The following is a 23161-nucleotide window of genomic DNA, read 5'->3' on the forward strand; positions in this document are numbered from 1 at the left end:
GATCACGCTTCAGAAGCTTTGCAATTTTAAGAGTGCTGCATCCCTCTGCAAGATATCTCACTATTTTTGACTTTTCTGAGCCTGTCAAGTCCTTCTTTTGACCCATTTTGCCAAAGGAAAGGAAGTTGCCTAATAATTATGCACACCTGATATAGGGTGTTGATGTCATTAGACCAGACCCCTTCTCATTACAGAGATGCACATCACCTAATATGCTTAATTGGTAGTAGGCTTTCGAGCCTATACAGCTTGGAGTAAGACAACATGCATAAAGAGGATGATGTGGTCAAAATACTCATTTGCCTAATAATTCTGCACTCCCTGTATCCCTACTGGCCAATGATATTGAACAGGGAGAACGGCCTTATCAACATTGGTGGAGGTGTTCCTCAATAGATTGTATTAACTCCTATTCATGCCATAATAATAATTGTATAGTTTTACATCTTCTTTTTCATGCCATATACACTAAACTAAATAGAGCAAAGGAAGTGCTTGTCTGGGTCACACCCTGTCCCTTAAAATGAACAGAATAGTAGGATTAAAATCAGACATCATATAATACATGTCAATCTCTTTCTAACAAAGCTAGAACCTGCCCTGTACCTAACATGGATCCAGAGATCTCCACATTCTGTCACTCCGGTGACAGGTTTGAGAAGGTCTGAAAGAATATCTGCACATTAGTTATCTGACAGCCTCTTTTGGTTTCACTTTGTCTGTGTGTTGCTGGTATGTCCACACCCCCTGTTCAGGTGTGGATCATGTGACCTTCACCTCCCCCTAATTAGTCTGACTTTACCCATCACTCCTTGCTCTGGATAGCTTCATTTGGTTTTTGGAAAAGCTGGAGTGTGGTTCATGGTGAAGTCCTGTTCGTCCATCATCCATCAGCCTCAGAAGTTAAGTGTTCCGCTTGTTGTGTTTGTATTCCCCCCCACCTTTGTTGTTTACTAGGCCTCAGCGAGACGCTGTTTCCTTCACCAGGGAAGGAGCGGGTTGTCTCTGCCCGGTCATTACTATTAGGGCATCTGAGGGCCACCAGGGTTTTCTAGGTTCCTGTGTATGGGCATCTCTACCATCGAGAGGTGCCAATACGGATAGGAGTTAGGGCCAGGAGCAGGGTTTTATAGGTGGTGACCCTTTTCCTTTCCTAGCGGTGAGGCCTAGTGTCTTTTCCCTTCCTTCTTGTTGTCCTTTGGTGTTCTCCCCTACAACATCCGAGACACATTCATTGCTCTGCTAGATTTATATCAAGCTAGCAGCTCAATGGGAGTGTCTTTTCTGCTGTAGGTCAGGGGGCGTGTCCATTCCACTGCAGCTCTCTCCCTATCACAGCTCAGGAGGCAGTTGAGATGGAACTGAGCATGTGTGGCCTTCTCAGGGAACCGGACAAAAAATATGAAAAAGAACATGGAAGTAGTGCTATACAGATACATTTTATTGAATAACTCAGTGGCTATACTAAATTTTTAATTTAATTTCATGCAGGTACAAAGTATTCAGATCCAGGTGCTGGTTTGAAAACTGTACAATATTTTTCGTGGGACAACCCCTTTAATTACTCCAATTTATTATGATACAAATTCAATGACATGCTAGCAAAAACCTTGACAGGCTACAAAGCACATCACAACCACTTGGTGGCCGTGTATAGGCACATATACTGTAGTATCAAAAAACTCCTGAAAGAGTATCTCAAACTTTTTTGAACCCCTCATCTCAGGATATGTTGAGCCAAGGAGAATGTTAAGGAAGGACACATCTGTAGGTTGCTTGACATGCAAGCAAAACTGTTGACAGGCTGCAACTCACATCATAACTATTGGGTGGACACATATAGGCACAAATATCATAAACAACTCCCTGTAAAGTATCACAGATGATCTTTCTGCCCCACTCAATATCTTAAGTGAAGGGGAAAATTAAAGAAGAACCCATCTGTAAGGTGTTTGAACACAATGAACGCGTAATATTCTAGTAATATTATATGTTTTAAGAACTGCTCTGATGGCCGAGTTGTTTCAGTGTTTTTTTTTATGAGGTCTGCTCCAGTTTGTTTACTTATAGCAAGAGTATAAGGAAAAAAACACAATTTACACAGTTCCTCCTCATTTAAGAAGCTTTATACAAGAAGACTTTGAGGAATCATCTGCCGTTTTTCACTGTAGGACAAGAGTTACTTACCTTCCATGATGGACTGGAGGTGTATAGGAAATGGGAAGAAAGACTTAATTTAAACTTTTGGGCTTTTTATATATATTTTTTTGCCTTCTTCTGGATCAACTTGTGGCATAACAGGCTGAACTGGATGGACAGATGTCTTTTTTCAGCCTTATAAACTATGTTACTATGGAACCCTGTGATTATTTACTAAGACTGGATTTGCTTACAGTATATCAGTAATGTCCAGCCGGTTGTCTTAAGCCTGAGCAGGAAATAACTTGGATATCTGCTGCTCTATTCACAACACCATAGCCTCAAATGGGTCAACACACTGGACCTGCTAACCTGCTGACTGAAGAAAATGCTGTAGTAGATGGTTCTTGTTCCAGCGCAGCCATACTGCAAAGAAGCTACACTGGATAGTGGGACATAGGTGAATTCAACCTTACTTTCCAAGTCAAATTTAACTTTTCTCTTAAAACTTTGTTGCTTCATCGGGTTATCCAGCTGTCCACTGTTGAACAAAATGATGCAGATACTGGTAGATTTGTACTACAAATTTGGAAAGGTATAAATGCTTCTTTACAAGAAGTGTACAGCATTATTGGCATTCTTATATATAAGACTGTTCTACTAGATGATTCTGTTACGTCCAGCTACCACCTGGAACCCCTAAAGCAACTTAACTTTGTTTTGTTTCCTTTTTTTAACGGACAATTAATCACATGTAGGCATGCCAAATGAGAACTATCGATTGCCCTTTTCCAGACTACTGGCATTCAGGCAGCAGACAGACAAATGCCCTGAGCAAGAGGAAACATCTCTTTGCTACTGCCTACTGTAGCTTTTAATTGTTTGCTACTAATGGACATGGTATTTAGCAGTTTACGTCTGGCAAATCAGTTTTGCTATCATTATCATTACCTTAACTCCAAGGTCCTTCATCAGCTCGATTTCAAAACTGACAACATCATATGGCAATCGGAACTGAGGGATTTCGGATGCACTGTGAAAACACGTTTTCATTAACTCTTGTAAGTATCATTGCATAGGTGTACGATGATTGTGTGGAACAAAAAAAATCAAACACTAGTGGATCAGATTCAAGTAGATCAAGTAGATTTCCACATTTTAGATACTGATAACCTATTCTAGGGTTTAGGTTATGATTGGAGACCCAACATCTGACACTCCCACCGATCAGCTGTGTTTGGCAACCACTGACTCCATTAACAGTGGATGGAACGTGAAGCAGAAGACTCAGAGCTGTTTGGTGGGGGTTCCAGATGTCAGAAAACCTATTTAAGCTCATGTTTATTGTGGTTGCTCAATATATACAGGTCCCTGGAATAAATAATAATAATATAGGTAGTAAGCTGTATGCTGACAATTATAGGCCCCTCTTTTTAGACAGTTCGGTTTAGTCCTGTTATACTCTAAATCCATACTAAGTGGTATCTATTCTATTGGTTTAGCTTACCTTAATCCTCCAGAAAAACTCTTCTTCTCAAACACTGTAATATCTGAATATCCAAGTCGGGCAAGGAAAGAAGCACAACTGATGCTTGATGGTCCTGCACCAATAAGAGCTATCTTAGCTTTGAATGATGTTGGCATTTCCTCCACAGGGGGGAGCGTTGGATTCCTTATTTGAGGGATATTCATAGCTTTAAAAATCTGCAAACAATTAAAATAAATTTACAGCTTATCATTTATAAGCTACCTATAATATAGTTAACATTGTCTATCCAGCCCAAGCAGCCATAATGTTATAATTAAAAGGGTTGTGTAGCAATATATATTAATGACTTATCCTCAGGCTAGGTCATCAATGTCAGATCGGTGGGGGTCTGACACCCAGCACCCCCGCCAATCAGCTGTTTGAAGAGGAGATGATGCTCCATGCCAGCACTACTTCCACTTCATTACACTGCCCGTCATCTCCTAAGATTCGGTGGTGCAGTGCAATGACAAGTAGTTGCTCCTCTCACTTGAATGGAGCGAGAAGTTCAAATGACACTACACCACAGGAGATGATGCATAGGGTAATGAACAGGAAGCAGCGCTCGCATGGAGCGCCTCCTTCTCTTCTAAAAGCTGATCGGCAGGGGTGACGGGTGTCGGACCATCACCGATCTGATATCAATGACCTATCCTGAGGATAGGTCATTGCTATGTATTGCTGCACAACCCCTTTAATCCTAAAATTCCACCAGATTTTTCAACAAATTCTGTTTTTAAAGAAATCGGATATTGTGTGAAATATTTTGATTTGAGATAGAGAAAGTCCCAAATCAAATTGTCTCCTTGATTTGGTTGAACTGGAAACCAAATAGAATTTTAAGAAATTTCTAGATATAAGGTTTCAGGGAAACTTACGAATGAAATTTACTGGATTGTCTCATAATATCATATAGGTAGATTCCACACACAAGGACTTCTATGAGTGAAAATAGAAATGTGCAGCTCTGGCTGCCCATCCATGTATAACATGGACTTTCATTCATTTTCATTCATTTCATGTCTTTGGCATGGCTTTTTTCCCTTGTCATGTCTGGTGGTTTGTTAAAAAGTCAGAGCCACTTCCAAAAGGTGGCACTAGCGAGAAGATTCTCTTTCCCTGAGAAATACCATTTTGCATAAACTTTTTCCACAGACTATTGCCAAAAAGTCTTCATACCATGGAGCATTTCCAGTAAGTCTCCATACACAATGGGTCTCTTTAAGGAGAGACAGTACCCTACCCAAGAAAAACGCTTTTCAGATAAGGATCTCTACAGCCCCCATTGTATAAAACCATATGTAGTTAGCTCCCTCTAGTGATGGCTGTATGCATCTAAACATGTTACAATGTTACTGTGCAAACAGTGACTTTGAAACGTATGTGCCAGTTTTTCTTCTGGCAAACAGATGTGATCAATTCTGCTGTTTTGCTATGGAGTCCTACACAATCAGAATATATTCCTAATTTCATTATGAATAATTCATGAATGGTCTAAATTTCATTGACATAAGTGTACTTTTTAAAGAATATCTGTCAATACGGAATTCACTGTATAACCAGTAACAATGGATAAATTGTTTTACTGAAAAAAAGGACTTTTAATCCATATTCAAAGCAGTTGAGTGCACTGAGGGTAGGTCCATGTCACTCTGTACACCCTTGCTCCTCCTGCTTCATCTACAGCCAGCCTTTCCCTTTTTTTTTTCTTAATTGACAGGGTAAGGTGAGATGACCATGCAGGGAGGTGACCCTGTCACTCAAGAAGTAGAGGGAGGGAAAGACAGAGAAAGAAGGAGATTCTTGAGTCTCAGTACACAACTGCTGATTGCATATTGGTTATGTGTAAATTTGGGACCCTAAACACCATCCACACAATGACATACTAATGGATCCAAACAAGGCGACAGATTGCCGTTACTAATAAGCCAGATGAATGAAGATACGTGTGAATCATAAGGGTCATAGTAGAAAATCTAAATTCTCAAGCTTTAGATAATGCATATGCATAAAAATAGGCTACAGGTATGTTTCATGGATAAATCAATGAAGGAACCTCCATTTGCTTATTTATGGCTTCTGCAGTCTCAGTGGAGAGTTGGGCATATTTGCACACAACCCTCTCCATGCAAGTCCATGGAAGCTGTGTAAATAGGTGAGAGCTGTTTGCTTGGATCTTTTGCCACTCCTAACTCTTCTTTGAACCCCATGATGACTGTGACAGATATGACTCAATAAACGGAAGCCATGTGACCCCTGTTTTTACTATTTGTGCACATAAAAGGCATTGATAGCATTCCTATGGATATTCAATTTTTTCCCTTTTGTTTCCTGTTATATCAGGCATGAAATGTGTGGATTAAAGTAACATTCCCGAATGCACCAATATGATTAAGAGATCCTAAGTAGTATTGGGCTTCGTCGAGGTAAAATTTGTTATGGCTGTTACCTGGGTGCCAAAACCGAGTTTGGATCCCAGTTTTAACATGGTTTTCAAGTTGAATAATCAAAGTCAGAAGTTATTCAACAAAGTCTCGTGAGACTTGGGACATAACGACTTTCACCCCCGCGAAGTCCATACACTTGAATGCTATATGGAAACGGGTCTCCGTACAGCATTCAAATGAAGGGTTTGAAAGAAGCGACTTTGGATCTGTGATCCAAAGTGCGCTTCACTCAACACTAATCCTAAGTATTAAAGGGAGTCTTTCACCTAATCTTAGCGTTTTAGACCGCTAACTAAAGACAGCCAACTAAAGACAGCCGGCCGGCGCATGTGCAATATGAAAAGCTGTTCCTCTGCCCATAATGGGCAGAGCAGTGCGCAGGTGCGGGCCAGTTCCCAGCCTGACTTCTTCTCTTGCCTCTCAAGACGTCAGCCGGCTGGAGGCAGAGGAGGAGGTAATAATAGGACAGAAGGGCATGGCCAGAGGGCTGAAAGAGGTGTGTTTTTCTGGGCACCTTCAGAAGCTCATTTGCATACGTTTAAAAAGTGTTATTTTCATGATCTGGACGAGGGACACAGAAGAGAAAGGTACGATTGTAATGAGGGTCAAAGAGTCTATAACCTGATCTGAGCGGTCTAATACTCTCCGATTAGGTGAAAAACTCCCTTTATCTTATCACAACCACAATCACAATGTATCAGAATCTATAAATAAAATAGTAAGAAAAATCCGATCTTACAGGTCTTTCTGATTATGTCTCTGCCTCCGCTGGTTATCTAATTATCATGATCGCAGTCTAGTTGACTATTTCACACTCAAGCACTGTGAGTGTGCCATCACAGTCGTTTAAAGGCAAATAACCTCTGAGCCTTGCCTTCTAGGAATACGTCCAAAGTAATTTGTTTCCAGTCATTTGCTTAGAACGGCAAAGTTTAAAAGGGAAACGTGACTATAATGGAGCATACACACTAAGGAGGTGAAACTAACGGAAATTCTATATGATGAATAAACAAGAGTTCAAACACTTTGTACAGCAATCATTAAATGTATCCTTATATAATTGATATGAAAATGTGCATATACAATTAATCATTAAAGAGAACATGCTGTAAGCAAATTAATTGCTAAGCCAGGAACAATCTTTTGTAGGACTAGCTCAACTGAATGTAATGATACCTTTCACTTAGTGATCTGTGTTATTCTGGAGAAAAAGTATTCTTAATCCATATGCAAATGAGCAGTTAGGTGCACCGAGGGTGGGCCCAAGTCACTGTTTGTGCACCTTTCTCCTCCTGCTTTCTCAGCCCCTCCATCACCTTCTTGAATTACATAATCATCTTTCCTGACTATCATTGAAGAAGGAGAGTGAGGGGCTGACAGAGGAAGCAGGAGGAACAGGGTGCCCATCCCCGGTGCACAGCAAAAACATGCAGCCATGTAATGGTCAATTTTAAAAACATAATCCCAAGTCACTGTTTTGTTTTGTTTTTGCCCACATCATGGCTTTGTCGCTGTGTGTGGCATCACCCTTTACAGGATTCTCTTGATGAAGCGCCACCCACAATTCTAAGTAGCTCCTGTATTTAAAGGGGTTTTCCAAGATTTTTTGAAAAAGTTACCAGAGAGTAGAGAGCTGTATGAAATAAAATAAAAAAATAATTACTCACTTTTTAAAATGCTGACTCTCTCATCTCGCTTCTTTGGTCCCCACCACTCCGATGTCTGCTGGGTAGCGTTGATCACGAATATTAAAATTTCAAATTTTTATCGCGAATATAGGTACTTTGAAAATTAGCGATATATATTCGTAATTTTGAATATTAAATTTTTTCTTAAATCAGTACACATGATCCCTCCCTGCTTCCAGCTTGTGGCCCAATGAGAAGGCTGCAGTATATTTGACTTTAGGAGTAGTGTTGTTTGCGAATTTTCGTAATGCGAATTTTCGTAATGCGAATTTTTATTGCAAATTTTCAACTTACAACTATTAGACAAAGAAGATTATAGCACTATATTAGCTAAATTGCTCTATATTCGTTTTGTTCGAATATTCGCTATATTGCTATAACTTTGTTTTTTCGAATATTCGTAATATTCTAAAACAAGAATATATAGCAATATAGCGAATATTCAAAAAAAAAACGAATATAGAGCAATTTAGCTAATATAGTGCTATAATCTTCTTTGTCTAATAGTTGTAATTTTTTTTCTCATCTGAAGTCCAGATTGGAAAAAAATTACAACTATAAAAAAAAAGATTATAGCACTATATTAGCTAAATTGCTCTATATTAGTTTTATTCGAATATTCGCTATATTGCTATATATTCTTGTTTTAGAATATTACGAATATTCGAAAAAACAAAGTTATAGCAATATAGCGAATATTCAAAAAAAAAACAAAAAACGAATATAGAGCAATTTAGCTAATATAGTGCTATAATCTTTTTTTTCAATAGTTGTCCTTTTTTTCTAATCTGAACTTCAGATGAGAAAAAAATTACAACTATTAGACAAAGATTATAGCACTATATTAGCTAAATTGCTCTATATTCTTTTTTTTTTCGAATATTCGCTATATTGCTATATATTCTTGCTTTAGAATATTACGAATATTTAAAAAAAACAAAGTTATAGCAATATAGCGAATATAAAAAAAATACGAATATAGAGCAATTTAGCTAATATAGTGCATTATTCGCATTGCTAAAATTTGCATTGCTAAAATTCGCATATTACACGATCATTACCTTGCCGATTTTTCGAGTAAAAAAATCATAGAATATAACGAATATTCGAATTTGCGAATATTCGACAAATATTCTACAAAATATTCGCGAAATATCGCGAATTCGAATATGACCCCTGCCGCTCATCACTACTGCTGGGTCTGCAGTGCTCTCATTCACTGGTCTCAGCAGTCACATGTACATGAAGGGCACATGACTATTGAAGAAAGTGATTGGCTGCAGATATCATGTGATGAGCGGGACATTTTTTCTTTACTTCGTACAGCCTCTTGCTCTCAAGCAATTTTTTTTTTTTTAATCTTGGAAAACTCCATTTAAATACAGGAGCTACTTAGAATTGTGGGTGGTGCTTCATCAAGAGAATCCTGTAATCATGACAATGACACTACAAGTTTGAGATCTTTGCATGCAGGAAATGAAATCATTTCTATAGTTGCCCTGTATATATAAAATTCCAAAATGGATTTGTCGACAGCAACGCCACATTAATGTTCCAAGGATCCACTCTCAATAACTGTCTTTCTGGAGCTTTGTGAAAGGTTGCACTTGGTGGATGTGTCCTTTTATATAAATTTGTTTGGTCTAGACTATATTTTATTTTGTGACTATTGGTTGGTTACTTTTGGTTTAGCAGCTGCACCGGACAGAAATGGCATTTCCTTGCTACACATCCTCTCTACATGTGAATCACACATACAAACATACGTGTTCACATGCATGCTTAATTTCATCAAGTAAAGAATGATCACATGCCTGCAGCTAGATCTTTACATTTTAATCTAAGCATACGTTTCAAATATCACGGTGTCATGGTTTTGCAATATTTATCCCTTGTCGCACATTCAGTATTAATCATAGTGTCAGCACAAAGCTTTGTAATAGATTTCTAATGATTTTAAAGAAAAATGGCAGATATTTAGCACAATATATCAAGGTATAATTTATGTCTATTAATCATCGTGACAAGACTAAAAGGAAACACAGATCACGCTTTAATGGCTATTGCTTGCATTTAGTTTCTAAAATGTAACACCGTGCCTAGGTATCTATCATTGTATCCAAGGAAGTAAAGGAAAAGAGAAAAAGCTTAAGTCGTGTCCGCTAGGTGATCCATCTTCAGGTGCTAAAAATATAAACATGTGCAGCTTCTACTGCCAAAAAAAGGCTTTACACATATAATGCTTTAGTCCGACACCCAAGTATAAAAAATAGGCAAATTTACGGCAATATAAAAAGGCAATAATATAAAAGCAAGACTCAAAACTGATAACGTATTCTCTTGACAATTGTATAGAACTAAAGCTGCTTATACTCTTCGCATGGCTGTCGGCTCAGTTGAGCATGCGTTTTCAATGGGCAGAGGAGAGTAAAGACTTAGGGTGGGTTCACAACATGTTTTATGCCTCTGCTTGACGTATACTTTATAAAAAAAAAGTATACAAAACAGTTCCTGAACAGTTCGGTAAAAAAAATATACTTTTTTTTTTTTACAAAGGAACTCTATGGTGAATGGATGCCACTGTATGGCATCAGTTCGGGGCACCCGTTTAACGTATATGTTTTTTGTATATGTTAAAAGGATGGGAAAAACATGATGTGAACCCACCCTAATTTACATGCACAGACTGAGTAGGGAATTATTGGAAAGGGACTGTTCCTTCCTGGCCGTCGCTTGTCCTCATTTAGATTAATCGTTTCTGGGAAGCAGATCACTGTTCACACAGCACAATTTGCTGCCCAGAAGCAGTGATTTAATTTGCTGCATGAAAGATCATTTCATTTAATTAACGAGGATCTTGATCGATCATCGGGTGATCAGTAGATTGTCGGGAACAAGTGCTCATAGTAACGCTCATTCCCTTTAATCTGACCGACAATTGTGTGGTGTACGTCCACCATAAGGTCCCTTTTACAAGGGGCAATACAGTAGGTAATGATTAAGAAGAGAAATGTCCATCCTCGAGTTTGGTCTGCTCGTTAGCTGCATGTACATGCAGGATAAATAGTTTCTTTATGGAGATGAATGATCGTTACAATTGTTTATCCCCTTTAGATTTTCATTGTTTTTTGGCAGCACATCCCTGGTTACACGGAACAATATGTTAATGACTTGAGATGAGCAAATTATTAACAAGTTAGATGATTGCAGCATCTGATATAAATACCAGAAAGTCAAATAAAAAAAATAAAAAAAATCATACTTACGTGATCCATTTGTTTGCTTATATGTCACCACGCACTGGATTTTGTGTGAGATCTTCAAGCAAAATGGCGGCGGCTGCTCCCTCACGAGCAACTGGATCAGGTAAATATGTTTTTATTTTATTTTTTACACTATTTTAGGTTGAATCGATTTGCTACCACAAAGCACAAGGAAATTCGTCATTGCGGCAAATCAAATTTATCCTGAAATTCGGATCTAAGTCCACTTTGTAGGTTTCGATTTGCTCAACACTATTGCTGACAAATAGCACTTTTTGGTGTTGCATGAAGGACACAATCACAAGACTGACGCTTGGTGGTTCATTTCTACTGGCCTATTATTGAGAAAGGGCATTTGTAAAACCCAACATGCCTGACGCTTTTTCCTTAGACATCTACTATTGAGTGAGTCAGGAGATTTCCATACGCATTAGATCTTCTGCTGGTCCTGCTGACATTAATGTATAGTTGCCTCAAAGTAGTATTCCAGTAACAGAATGTTATACCCAATCCTTGGGATAGGGTATAACTGTTAGAGTAGTGAGAGTCTGCTTGGATCCCCTAGATCAGTGTTCCTCAACTCCAGTCCTCAGGGCCCACCTCTCGGTCATGATTTGACAATATCCCACAGAATGAATACCTGTGGTAAGTCCTGATGCACTGACACTAATTATATCACCTGCTCAATACTAAGGAGATCCTGAAAACATGACCGGCAGGTGGGCCCTAAGGACTGGAGATAAGGAACCCTGCCCTAGATCACAAGAGACTGTTGGAAACAGTACAGCACTCAGCTATCTTTGGCAATCCCATAGAGTTTGAGCAGAGTGTGCATGCTCGACCACCAATCCAATAAACAGGACGTATAGGACCCCCATTCTGGTGATCGGTGAGTGTCTCAACAATCTAGCAGGTTTCCCTGATCCAGTAGGTCAAAATACATATACAATACCTACAAGAAGATCTAATCTCGTTATAAGGAAGCCTTAAGGAAATCAGTTAGAAACTGAACCTACATTGGTAAATATGAAAGTCCAGTTCTGGTGATTTGTGATAGGAAATACCATTTAAATGCAGGAGAAGATACACCACAGTAAGCAGTTCAGGTACGTTAATACGCTAAATACTGTAAATATTAGGGGCAATCTATTTTAAATATCAGGGACTAATACATGTTACATTTAATCATCAGATTTTTTACATTTTGTGCAATGTGAGCCCTGGCTGTATGTAATGCAATAAGATTTTACAGCTTGATGCTTCATGAACAGCTGACGAAAAATCAATGTGCATGAAATGCCTTCATGACACTGGTAAAAATGAGAAAGAGGGAAAGAGAGCAAAATTCCATACCAGTAAAAATCTTTCTCTTGTTATAGATTCAATCCAAAATAATAAGTAAGTGTGTGTATATGTGTGTGTGTGTGTGTGTGTGTGTGTGTATATATATATATATATATATATATATATAGAGAGAGAGAGAGAGAGAGACAGTGAAGGGTCTGTTGGTTGATGGGAGGTATTTTCCTCCCAGCATATGCTGCAGAGACTGATTACAGCAAGGTGAGGTCAAGCACCGGGACGGATTTCACTTGCTGGTCCAGGCTTTGTGGACACCCAACTCTCATTGAAGGCAGCTATAGTGTGGGATAGAGCTGTCTGTGTTAAGATATGGGGCTTGTGTCTGAATGAATGCTTGCAACTGGTTTGGGGAAGATAGGACAACTTAAACCTGGACTTAAACTTTGGCGGTGAACTGTTGACAAAATGTGAACACACGCCTGGACTGGGACTCTTTATGCAGGACCTGAAGCATGGTGTGAATGAACACCAGGACTTTCAACCAAGGTGAAAATGTTTGCCGAGCCGTTAAACCTGCTTGTGTGAATAAAACACTGCAGTTTGAGCAAGAACCTTTTTTGGTGTCTTTGTACTGCATCCACTCACCCTGCCTACCAGAGCGAATCTCCACTATATACATATATATATATATATATATATATATATATATATTTATATTGTGGATATTCGCTCTGGTAGTTAGGATAAGCGGGTGCAGTACAGAGGCAAAATATAAGTTCGTAATTCAAACTTCAGTGTTTATTCACACATGATGCCAAAAACAAAACGCCACTTCTGCAGTGTTGGTGTTACTTCACACCCAATGGCAAGTTAATATAACAAAAGTCACCTTGGTGACAGTTCTGCCTTAGAAAGTTCCAATACAGGCTTTAGACGGCCTGTTCCCCTGACACACGGGTCTCGGCTCTCCAGCCCAGCACAGGCCTCAGATTCCAGCACACAGCCCTCAGATCCCAGCACATAGACCTCCTGAGCTCCACTGTCAGACGGAGGTAATCCTCTCCACCGGGCAGTGCTGGCTGGTTTTTATGCCTGGCAAAACCCTGCCTGGAACATGAGGAGTAGTCACCCACCCAGCACTTTGACTACTCCCAGTAAGAGCCGTCCCGGATCAGTTATTACAGCCATGCTAAGTACCAAGGTGTGAAACAGCAACTGCTGCTGACACATAAAAACCGGCTCTTACTCCACCGAGGCCAGGAACCTTGGTGACACGTACCTATCTTCCTCGATGATTCCTTGCACCTTTTTACAATATATATACAATCTGTGGATCTCAGGGGACCTATGGGGTGTGAGGTCCCATTCATTTGGTCTGTATGGCTATGTGGTGCTGTTTATTTTTTTCTGTGATCTACTGTACTGGCAACAGGCATTTTGTGTATGAATGTTAATTTTGAGATACTTATCTTATATATTACTTAAGCCTGTCATGAACTGACAACTGTTAATTGTGTATATACTCTTTTTACTGCTACTGTATGTATTGTATTATAGTTGTATTATTGTCATCATCTTTTTTGGACAACTGTTTACTGTTTATATGATCAGTCTGTAACGCTTAAATAATAATTTTGCATTTTAATTATATATGATTTGCTTCTGTTCTTAATTATGTGTTGATTCAGTATTAAATAAAGTTTCATATTTATTACATTGATAAACCATGTGGTAGAGAAAAAATAATGATTATCTGAAAAAATTTTCATTAGTCTTGTAGTGAAAAAATTTTAGCAAATAAATTAGTCTTTTATCAAATAAATCTGTCTTTTTCCAAATGAATTAGTCTGCTCCAGTACTACAATCCCTGATCACTATGACAAACGATGTTGAGCAGGTAACCCACACCTGTTCACAAAGCGTAGACATATGGCGATCCCTTCAGTATAGCTAGCTCAGTCCCGGACATGTAAGGGCATTATAGAACAGGTAATGCTGGACGCCACTTGCTCTTCCAGAAAGTTGGTGGCGGTAGCATTCAACTTAGCGTCATTTTAGTGCAGGTTACAGATAAAAGTAAGATTTGTTTAACTGCAGCAACTTTAATTAGATGTTATTGGACACCAGTTTCCCTTACAAGGATGAGGAGGCATAACCCACACCTTTTGGTGAAGGCTAGACACATGGCAATCCCTTCAGTGCAGCATCTGCAGCCTTGCACATGTAACAGGCATCACAGAAGTGAATGCCCATTTGGCCTCCAGGAAGTCGGAAGTGGTCCGCCTGAGGTCAAATAAGCAGTTAGCACAGAGGATTATGGTTCTTTATCAGAATGAACCACACAAATTGTCCACTTAATGAAACATAATTCGTCACAGCTAATACTTTAGGGAAAATTTTATTCTGCGTCACTATGACAGCTACGACAAATTGTTATAAAATTCTACGCCACTGTGTAGTATAGCGGAATTTTAACCCATGTGGCTCCCTCCATAAGGTCCGGGATCCCTCCTCCATGCTATGAACCGACTGGTATGTCGCTTTCAAAATGTATTAGGGTTAAAACCAGATGGATCAAACATGGCCGCTGGATTATTTGCCATAAGGGACAGGAGCCTGAAAACTAGTTGTCATTTAATATGATGACCAAAGAGGGTCGATCACTGGTTAGGGTAATTGCATTCAAAGGGTTACAAGTCCACGAACGCCTTTACTGACAGTCGCAAACTTTAGTGCCGGGTGCCTACTCTTTAAAACAGCAGACACCATGTGGCTAGGGCGCCATTTTCAAATGCCTGGCCACAGACTTTAATATACGATTCACATTGAGAGGCCTGGTTATACCTGATTTAATATAAGTCGTGACAAATTAATTTGTAACAAAGCAAATTTGTTGAAGAAATTCTGAGACGTGTCCTATTCAAATTTTTTTTAAACTTTGCTCATCTCTAAAAGTAATATAAAGAAAAAAATGTTTACTCCAAGGTTTTTGTAAAGTAACAAAACACGATAAAAAGAATATGCCGTAAGCATACTGATCTGCAGAATAGGTTTGTCCTGTTATATTTTGCACATGGTGAATGTCATTTTTTTTCCAATTTTATCCCACAAAGACTTTATTCTCTTGTTTTTCCATAAAAGCTATGGTAAATATAACAGTGCTGTTAAAAAGTACCACTTGTCCAGAAAAGAAACATGCCCTTATTCAGTTATGTGAACTGGGAAACAAAAAAAATTAAGGCTCTTTGAAGGCGGGAAAAAAATAAATAAAAATAAAAGTAGGCTGTGCCAGAAAAAGTATGGTATATACTATCTGAAAAGAAATCTCAAACATAGTAATTTGTCAGTAACTTGTGGTTGCATTTCTACTTGCCACTTTTTTCTCATTGTATCTCAAGGGATTAACTGAAGTGAATAAGGTCACATTTGTTATATCGTCACAATTTTTATTTATTTTTCATTGGGTCAGAGGACCATTTTATTAGCATTTAAGGGCAAGCACAAGTTCTTGACAGAAGGATTACAACTTGTATTTGACAAAACTAATCATAAGTTACTATCGTGGGTATAGGTGAGAGTATAAGCAGCTGCAATTTTCATGTTTCTTGCTTGTGCTATTCCTCATAACCTGTTCAGCTCTATCCTATTATGAATTGAATTAAGCACTAGGGGATTACTAGAATAGAGCCTACACACTACAAAAAGCAAAAAATAAGCAGTTTTCTCTGAAGCAACATACAACTTAGTACTCATGTTGCACATGCACACAGACATCACATTACATTGAGGTTCAGCTTTCTTATCTCTTTGGAAAGAGAGCTAATTTGCACACGTTTTCTCAGAGCAGCATTGTCTGGCCTATAAGATTTTTTAGCCTTGATTTATCGTGCTTTACTCCATAATTCTGGCTTCAAAAATGAGCAAAACAGGGCTTTTTTTTACTTTTTGGGCTCAATTGTACAAACATTTTGCATCTTTTACACAAACTCCAGTTTTGAAATAAGGGTTGGAAGGTGGCTATGTAGTACCACAGATCTGTGGGTACTACTATTGGAAATGGTTTGTAGTGTAATGTAATGTTATGCTATACACCATGTTCACCAGCAGATGAGGTACAGTTGACAGTGACTAACCATTCCATTCCTCCTCTCTTGGTAAGAGTGTGTTGGTCCTACTTCTTGCCAAGGGATGGGCAGAGCTAGTTAAGGAGGAGAGTCTGCAAAAAGAATGAGTAGTGAGGGAGCATGTGATCCAGCTCCCACTTCTATGGGCCATAAGGACCACATAGTCAGCTCATCTCAGAGGACCACTACTTCAGAGAGAATGCTGGGTCCTAGGCAACAGGAGATTTGAAAACTACAGCCTATTTGTGTCAGCAGAGTAATCAAGCAATCAAGCCATACAGAATCTTTTTTGACCATGAATCCCCATCTATCCCTTGGTTCAACTTGATGGACATATCTTTTTTCAATGGTATTAACTATGTAACTATGTAAGCTGCCTTCTACTGTATTATAGGTGTAAATGCTGAAGAATGTCTGAAACTAACCAAATATGTAAAGCCTGAAGAAGGGATCAGTCTGGCTTCAAAACTAGTAGTTGTTAACATGTTAATACAGCCTTGAAAGCTTCAAGCATTGATTTTTCATCTTCAATCCACAAGCAGCACCCGAAAAATGTCCGATCTCTTGGTTTGGATGCCTGTTACCATAGTAGATACATGTTTGTCAACAGAAACCAGGTTATGGTTGCCATTAGAGATAAGCAAAGTCTTCAAATTTCCGATTCAGACGATTTGCCAAAGTTCTTCAAGAAATTTGATTCGTTCCGAATTAATTCATCCTGATTTGCAATAAATGTGGTATACCCAGGCCACTGTGCCCATTCATATGCATCCCAATTGGTGGCCCAATCTCATTGTGAAGGCTTGGAACTTAAACTGCAGGGACAGGGCAGGAGGAATGCAGGGAGAGGGTATCGCCATGTGCATTACTTTCTGGTGCACCCACATTCATAGTTAATCCGTTTTGTAAGTACTGTGTCATCAGTATTACAGGCAGTTGTAATTTATCACTGTCTACATAACTGTGCAGGGCACTAAGATTCATAGATAACCCATTCTGTTAGCTGTAGAATTACTGTGCATCAGTAATACAGTATTACAGGTCAAGAAGAGCGACAGGTCTAATTTAACCTAACCGTACAGTGCCCCAAGATTCAAGTAGTGGTCGTATGACAGAGTGGGGACAGTGGTGGCAGCAGCAGTAGCAGTCAGTGTCGGACTGGGGTACATAGGGCCCACCAGTGTAACTGATTCTGGGGGCCCATCTTAGGGCTCCTGCACACAAAGTTATTTTTTTTCCGTGTCCGTACCATTTTCTTTTTTGTGGCCTGTATGTGAAACCATTCACTTCAATGGGGCCGCAAAAAACGGAAATGACTCCATGTGCATTCCCGTGTCTGTATGTCCGAATGGCCGCTACGCAAAATTATAGAACATGTCCTATTATTGTCGGCATTACAGACAAGGACAGGACTGTTCTATTAGAGGCCAGTTGTTCTGTTCCGCATAATGTGGAATGCACACACCCCGTATCCATGTTTTGCAGATCCGCAATTTGCAGACTCCAAAACACCCAACAATTGTGTTCATGAGCCCTTACAGTAATAACAGAAATATTTAAGATGAAGTATGATGGTAGACACTCACAGCATAATGCACAAACATGCATGTGGCAGAATTTAGGCTACTTTCACACTTGCAGTAGCAGGGTCCGACAGGATGTTTTGGCGGTGGAACAGCCTGCCACATCCGTGCTAACGCTAGCCCACCGTGCCGCCGGAAGTCCGCTGTAGTTTTTGTCCGGCCGCCTCTCTGCATGTTTATACTATTATAGTGAATGGGGCCAGAGCGGACCTCCGGCGGCATGATGGGCTAGCGTAAGAACGGATCTGGCAGGCTGTTCTCCCACTGGAATAGCCTGCCGGACCCTGCTACCGCAAGTGTGAAAGTAGCCTTACACATATATGGATATCCTGCTCTTAAGTCATTCAGAAACAAGACACATGCAGTTCCTATCACACATAGGAAACATGCAATGCACGCACCAAGACATTTTTTGCCTAACCCTATTAAGTGTAGCACACTTTAAAGGGGCTGCCTCACTTCAACAAATGGCATTTATTATGTAGAGAAAGTTAATACAAGGCACTTACTAATGTATTGTGATGCTCCATATTGGCTCTTTTCCATCACATTTTACATAGCTCGTATCCATGGTTTTGACCACTCTGCAATCCAGCAGTGGTGGCCGTGCTTTCACACTATAGGTAAAAGGTGTTGGCTTATGCGCACTTCCAGCCTTTCCCTTTAGTGTGTAATCACGGCCACCGCTGCTGGATTGCAGGGTGGTTGTAACCATGGATACGTGCTGTGTATAATATGATGGAAAGGAAGCAATATGGATAATAACAATATATTAGCAAGTGCTTTGCATTAACTTTCTCTACATGATAAATGCCATTTACTGAAGTGAGACAACCCCTTTAACCCCTTTAAGCATAAATGTCTGGCATGAAATTTCAAATCTTAACCTCCTCAGATTGCACATAATCTACAATATATTTAAAAGGGATGTACTACCATAATAATCTATCGCCTATCTACAGGATAGGTGATAAATATCAGATTGCTGGGGTCTGACTGCTGGAACACCCACTGATTATGTAAAAAGGGGTCCCGAGACATTCAATCACATTACTGACAATCTATGTACAAAAGGGTCTTAAAGGGGTTGTCTCACTTCAGTAAGTGACATTAATCATATAAAGAAAGTTAATACAAGGCACTTACTAATGTATTGTGATTGTCCATATTGTCTCCTTTGCTGGCTGGATTCATTTTTCCATCACATTATACACAGCTCGTTTCCATGGTTACATACCACCATGGTTACATGATAAATCCGACTTACTGATACAACCCCTTTAAGACCACGTTCCCTTGATCATGGGGGTCCCAGCAGTCAGACCTCCACCAATCAGACACTTATCACCTGTTGTGTGATAGCTGTTTCACCCTTTCACATTCCCTATCCTTAAAAGTTTTCTTTGGGTGTACATTTTTTTTTTAATAATAATAAAAAATCTGGCCCAAAATATGTGTCAAACTAAAATAGAAATGCTAGCCTGTTAAAGGGCCTGTGTCCACTTTTCTAGTTATCCTCTATCCACAGGATCAGGGATAACTAGGTAATCCGTGGGGGTCTGAACGCTGGAGCCCCCACTGATCCCCCTTCTTGACTGACTGGCAGGTCGAGCATATGCCCTACCTCTCCATCCATTCTCTATGGGGTCGCCGGGGACGGCGGAGTACAGCGCTGGCTAATTCCAGTGGTCCCAAAGAGAATGAATGGAGCAGCAGGGCATATGTGTAGCCTGTCACACCATAAAAAGGGGGAGCCTTTCCTGGGATCAGTGGGGAGTGCAGAATCGGACCCCACTACTCATATAGTTATGCCCTATGGTGTGGAAAGGATAACTTGAAAACCTGCACAACCCCTTTAAATCCTCCACCACTCCACCACCAGTATTTCTTTACATGGCAGCAGTGATGTCTGTATATACGGAATATCATCACTGCCGCCATGTAAACCATACGTGTCAATACTGGAGAATATGACGCACTCTGCAGAATTTTTCGGGCATAAGTCCAACCCCCTTTGCACGTCACAACCTTTAACAAAGCCCAAGCAAAGGTGCTAGAGGAGCAAGGTGAGCAAAGGGCACAAACTGAGGGTCATAACTGAAGCAGAGACATTAGGGTCACCTAAGGCAGGGTAATAGTGGGGATCCTGGAGCAGGGGTGACTGGAGAAGCGGCTATATTAGTGGTGCATTTAGAGTGGGGGCATCTGGAGCTGGGGCACTTATGGCGGTGGACCTAAAGCAGGGGCATTAGGGTCATCTGAGGCAGGGTAATAGTGGGGATCCTGGAGCAGCTTCAGGGTTATTAGGGGGGCAACTGGAGAAGATTCAATATTAAAGTGCTTTTAGAGTGGGGGCATTGGGGGGCATCTGGAATTTGGGCGCTTATGGGGGTGCACCTAAAGCAGATGCATTGGGGGGGACCTAGGGCAGAGATCCTCCAATGCCACTCTGAACTCTGCAGAGCAGCACACATTCACAGATCTGTGTGGGCTATAAACAAATCCCTTATTTCTCCCTTACAGTCTCCTACAGCTCACTACTGTAACACACCTGAGAAATCAGCCCAGCAACGCAGAGGAGTCCTTCTCTCCAGCAGCCAGTTTTCTGACAGCAGGGAGGGCAGGAGGAGGAAGACACCTTCTCTCTTCCTTCACAGCCAGCAGCCCCAGAAGTCTAGAAGATACTGCTGGGCCTCCTGTACAATGTACACCAGTAGGAGGCTGCATCACTGTGTGATGCTGCCACCTAGTGGTTACAATAATTATCTCTCCTGAGAAAGGAGAACTAATTACTCCTCCGTCTTATCTCTGGGCGTAGGAGACTGGGGGCCCACCGAGGAATCCCCCATCTCCCCGGTGGGCCAGTCCAAGCCTGGTAGCAGTTGTGGCCCCATGACAGATTGGAGACAGTGTTGGCAGCAGTAGCAGTGGCAGTAACCGTGACAATAGTGGCTCCATGACAGTGGTAAAGCTGGAAGCAGCAGTAGCAGTGGCGGTAACTGTGACAAAAGTGGCCCAATGAGAGAGTGGGGAGGGGGGGCAGCCGCAGTGGCACTAAGGCTGTGTTAACATCACTGTTTATGTTTCCATTCTTCTGATCCATCAGAAGAACATAATTTTTTTTTTTTTTAAATCCTGTATTTTTAACATCAATAAAGCCTCTTTAGGGATGGTCAGTATTTTGTCAGAGTTTTGAATCAGTATTTGATCAGTAATTGTAAGCGAAAATCAGGAGTGGGTCCAAAACAGAGATAAAATGCAATGGAATAATTTGCATCTCATCTTTGTGTTGGAGCCACTCCTGCTTTTGGCTTACAAATTCTGATCAAATATTGATGTAAAACACTGACTAAAAGCTACAATGAATTTGGGTCGAGTTGGTGGAGTGATTTGTGTGGTTTATTTCGATAACCAACAACACTCTTCCTTTATAGCAATAATCCAGCTGCCAGGTTTCATCAGGTTTTAGTCGAAATACATGTTGAAAGTACTATTAAGTTCATAGTATGGAGGAATCTCGGACCCTATGGAGGTATCCACATGGGCTAAAATTTTGTTGCACTGCACGGTGACATAGAATTTCTTTAAAATTTGTTGTGACTGTCAGAGTTGTGCAGGAAAATGTGTAAGCTAGGAATGAAGAATTTGGATCCAGTTGGTGGAGCAATTTGTCTGGTAATACAGTCGTAGTTCCGACCATAAACTATTGCAATAATGACGCAGACTCATTTTTTTGCTAAAAGAATGCATTTGCTAGGAGGAATTTGAGTCAAGTTGCTAGAGTGATTTGTGTGGTTCATTCCGATAACCAATGACATCCTCCAATGACACTCGTCCCATATGCCAATAACCCAGCTGCCAGGTTTGATCCATCCAGCACGTTCAGCCCATTTGGTTTTAACCTTAATACAAGGAGTTATTTGACCTCAGGCGTTCAACGTCCAACTTCCTGGAGGACCAAGTGGAGTTCAGCACTAACTGTTCTGTGATGCACTTACATGTTCGGGGCCGCACACGAGCTGCACTGAGGAGATGGCCGTGTGTCTACCCTTTGCCAGCAGGTGCGGGTTACCAGCTCAAGGCCATTCGTCATAGGTGTCCAGGATTAGAATACTGGAGCAGACTAATTGATTTGGTAAAAGACCAATTTATTCTCTAAAAGACTAATTTGTTCGCTACAAGACAAATGCTTTCGCTAAAGAATAATTTTTCAAATAGAAGAATAATTTTTCCGACAAAAAATTACGATCAACTCAGTGGCAACTCTGCTGTGTGAAGAATCAATTTATTTGCACTGCCTACAGAGTGTTGAATAAGACCGCTCTGTAGCACAAAATCACAGTAACTGTTGGGCTTACACAAGCGGTTAAATATAAATGTGGATACGCCACAACCAGTCGAATGAGACAGGCGTATCACCCTAATTTGTGTAATCACGCCACAAACAGTCGAATGAGACAGGCCGCATCACCCCAATTTGTGAATCAGCTGCCTGTTGAGACTCAGGCCTCTTGCACACGACCGTATGGCTTTTTCAGTGTTTTGCGGTCCGTTTTAAATCAGTTTTTCAGTATTTTGTTTCTGTAGTGCTTCCGTTTCCGTTCCATTTTGCTGTTCCGTTTGGCTTCTGTTTTTTTGTGGATCGCAAACGGAAGCATGGCATATACAGTATACAGTAATTACATAGAAAATTTGGGCTGGGCATAACATTTTCAATAGATGGTTCCGCAAAAACGGAACGGATATGGAAGACATATACGGATGCATTCTGTATCCATTGCGTTTTTTTTTACAGACCCATTGACTTGAATGGGGCCACTGAACAGGATTTGCAGGCAATAATAGGACATGTTCTATCTTTGAACGGAAAAACGGAAAAACGGAAATACAGAAACGGAGTACATTACGTTTTTTTGTGGACCCATTGAAAAGAATGGTTCCGTATACGGACCGTATATGAAACACAAAAAACGGAGCGTAAATGGAAAAAAAAAATGTTTGTGTGCAAGAGGCCTCAGTCTAATGCAAAGTAAGTCTATGTACAGAACAGATTAAGTATGAATGACGCAGCCCATGAGCTAGATAAA

General features: G+C 40.3%; 1 protein-coding gene across 2 annotated transcripts in view; it reads right to left on the reverse strand.

Moving 5' to 3' along the window:
- The window catches only part of DPYD (dihydropyrimidine dehydrogenase), a 1571083-nt gene that overhangs the window by 1078468 nt on the left and 469454 nt on the right, over positions 1–23161 (reverse strand). For both annotated transcript variants that reach the window (XM_040406865.1, XM_040406866.1), the window contains exons 6-7: positions 3647–3843; positions 3091–3172 (exon numbers count right to left, since the gene is read on the reverse strand). In XM_040406865.1, coding sequence (XP_040262799.1) covers positions 3091–3172; positions 3647–3843 — 279 coding nt within the window. The remainder of the gene's footprint in view (positions 1–3090; positions 3173–3646; positions 3844–23161) is intronic.

The sequence above is a fragment of the Bufo bufo genome, chromosome 9 (assembly GCF_905171765.1).
Source record: "Bufo bufo chromosome 9, aBufBuf1.1, whole genome shotgun sequence".
Lineage (NCBI taxonomy): Eukaryota > Metazoa > Chordata > Amphibia > Anura > Bufonidae > Bufo > Bufo bufo.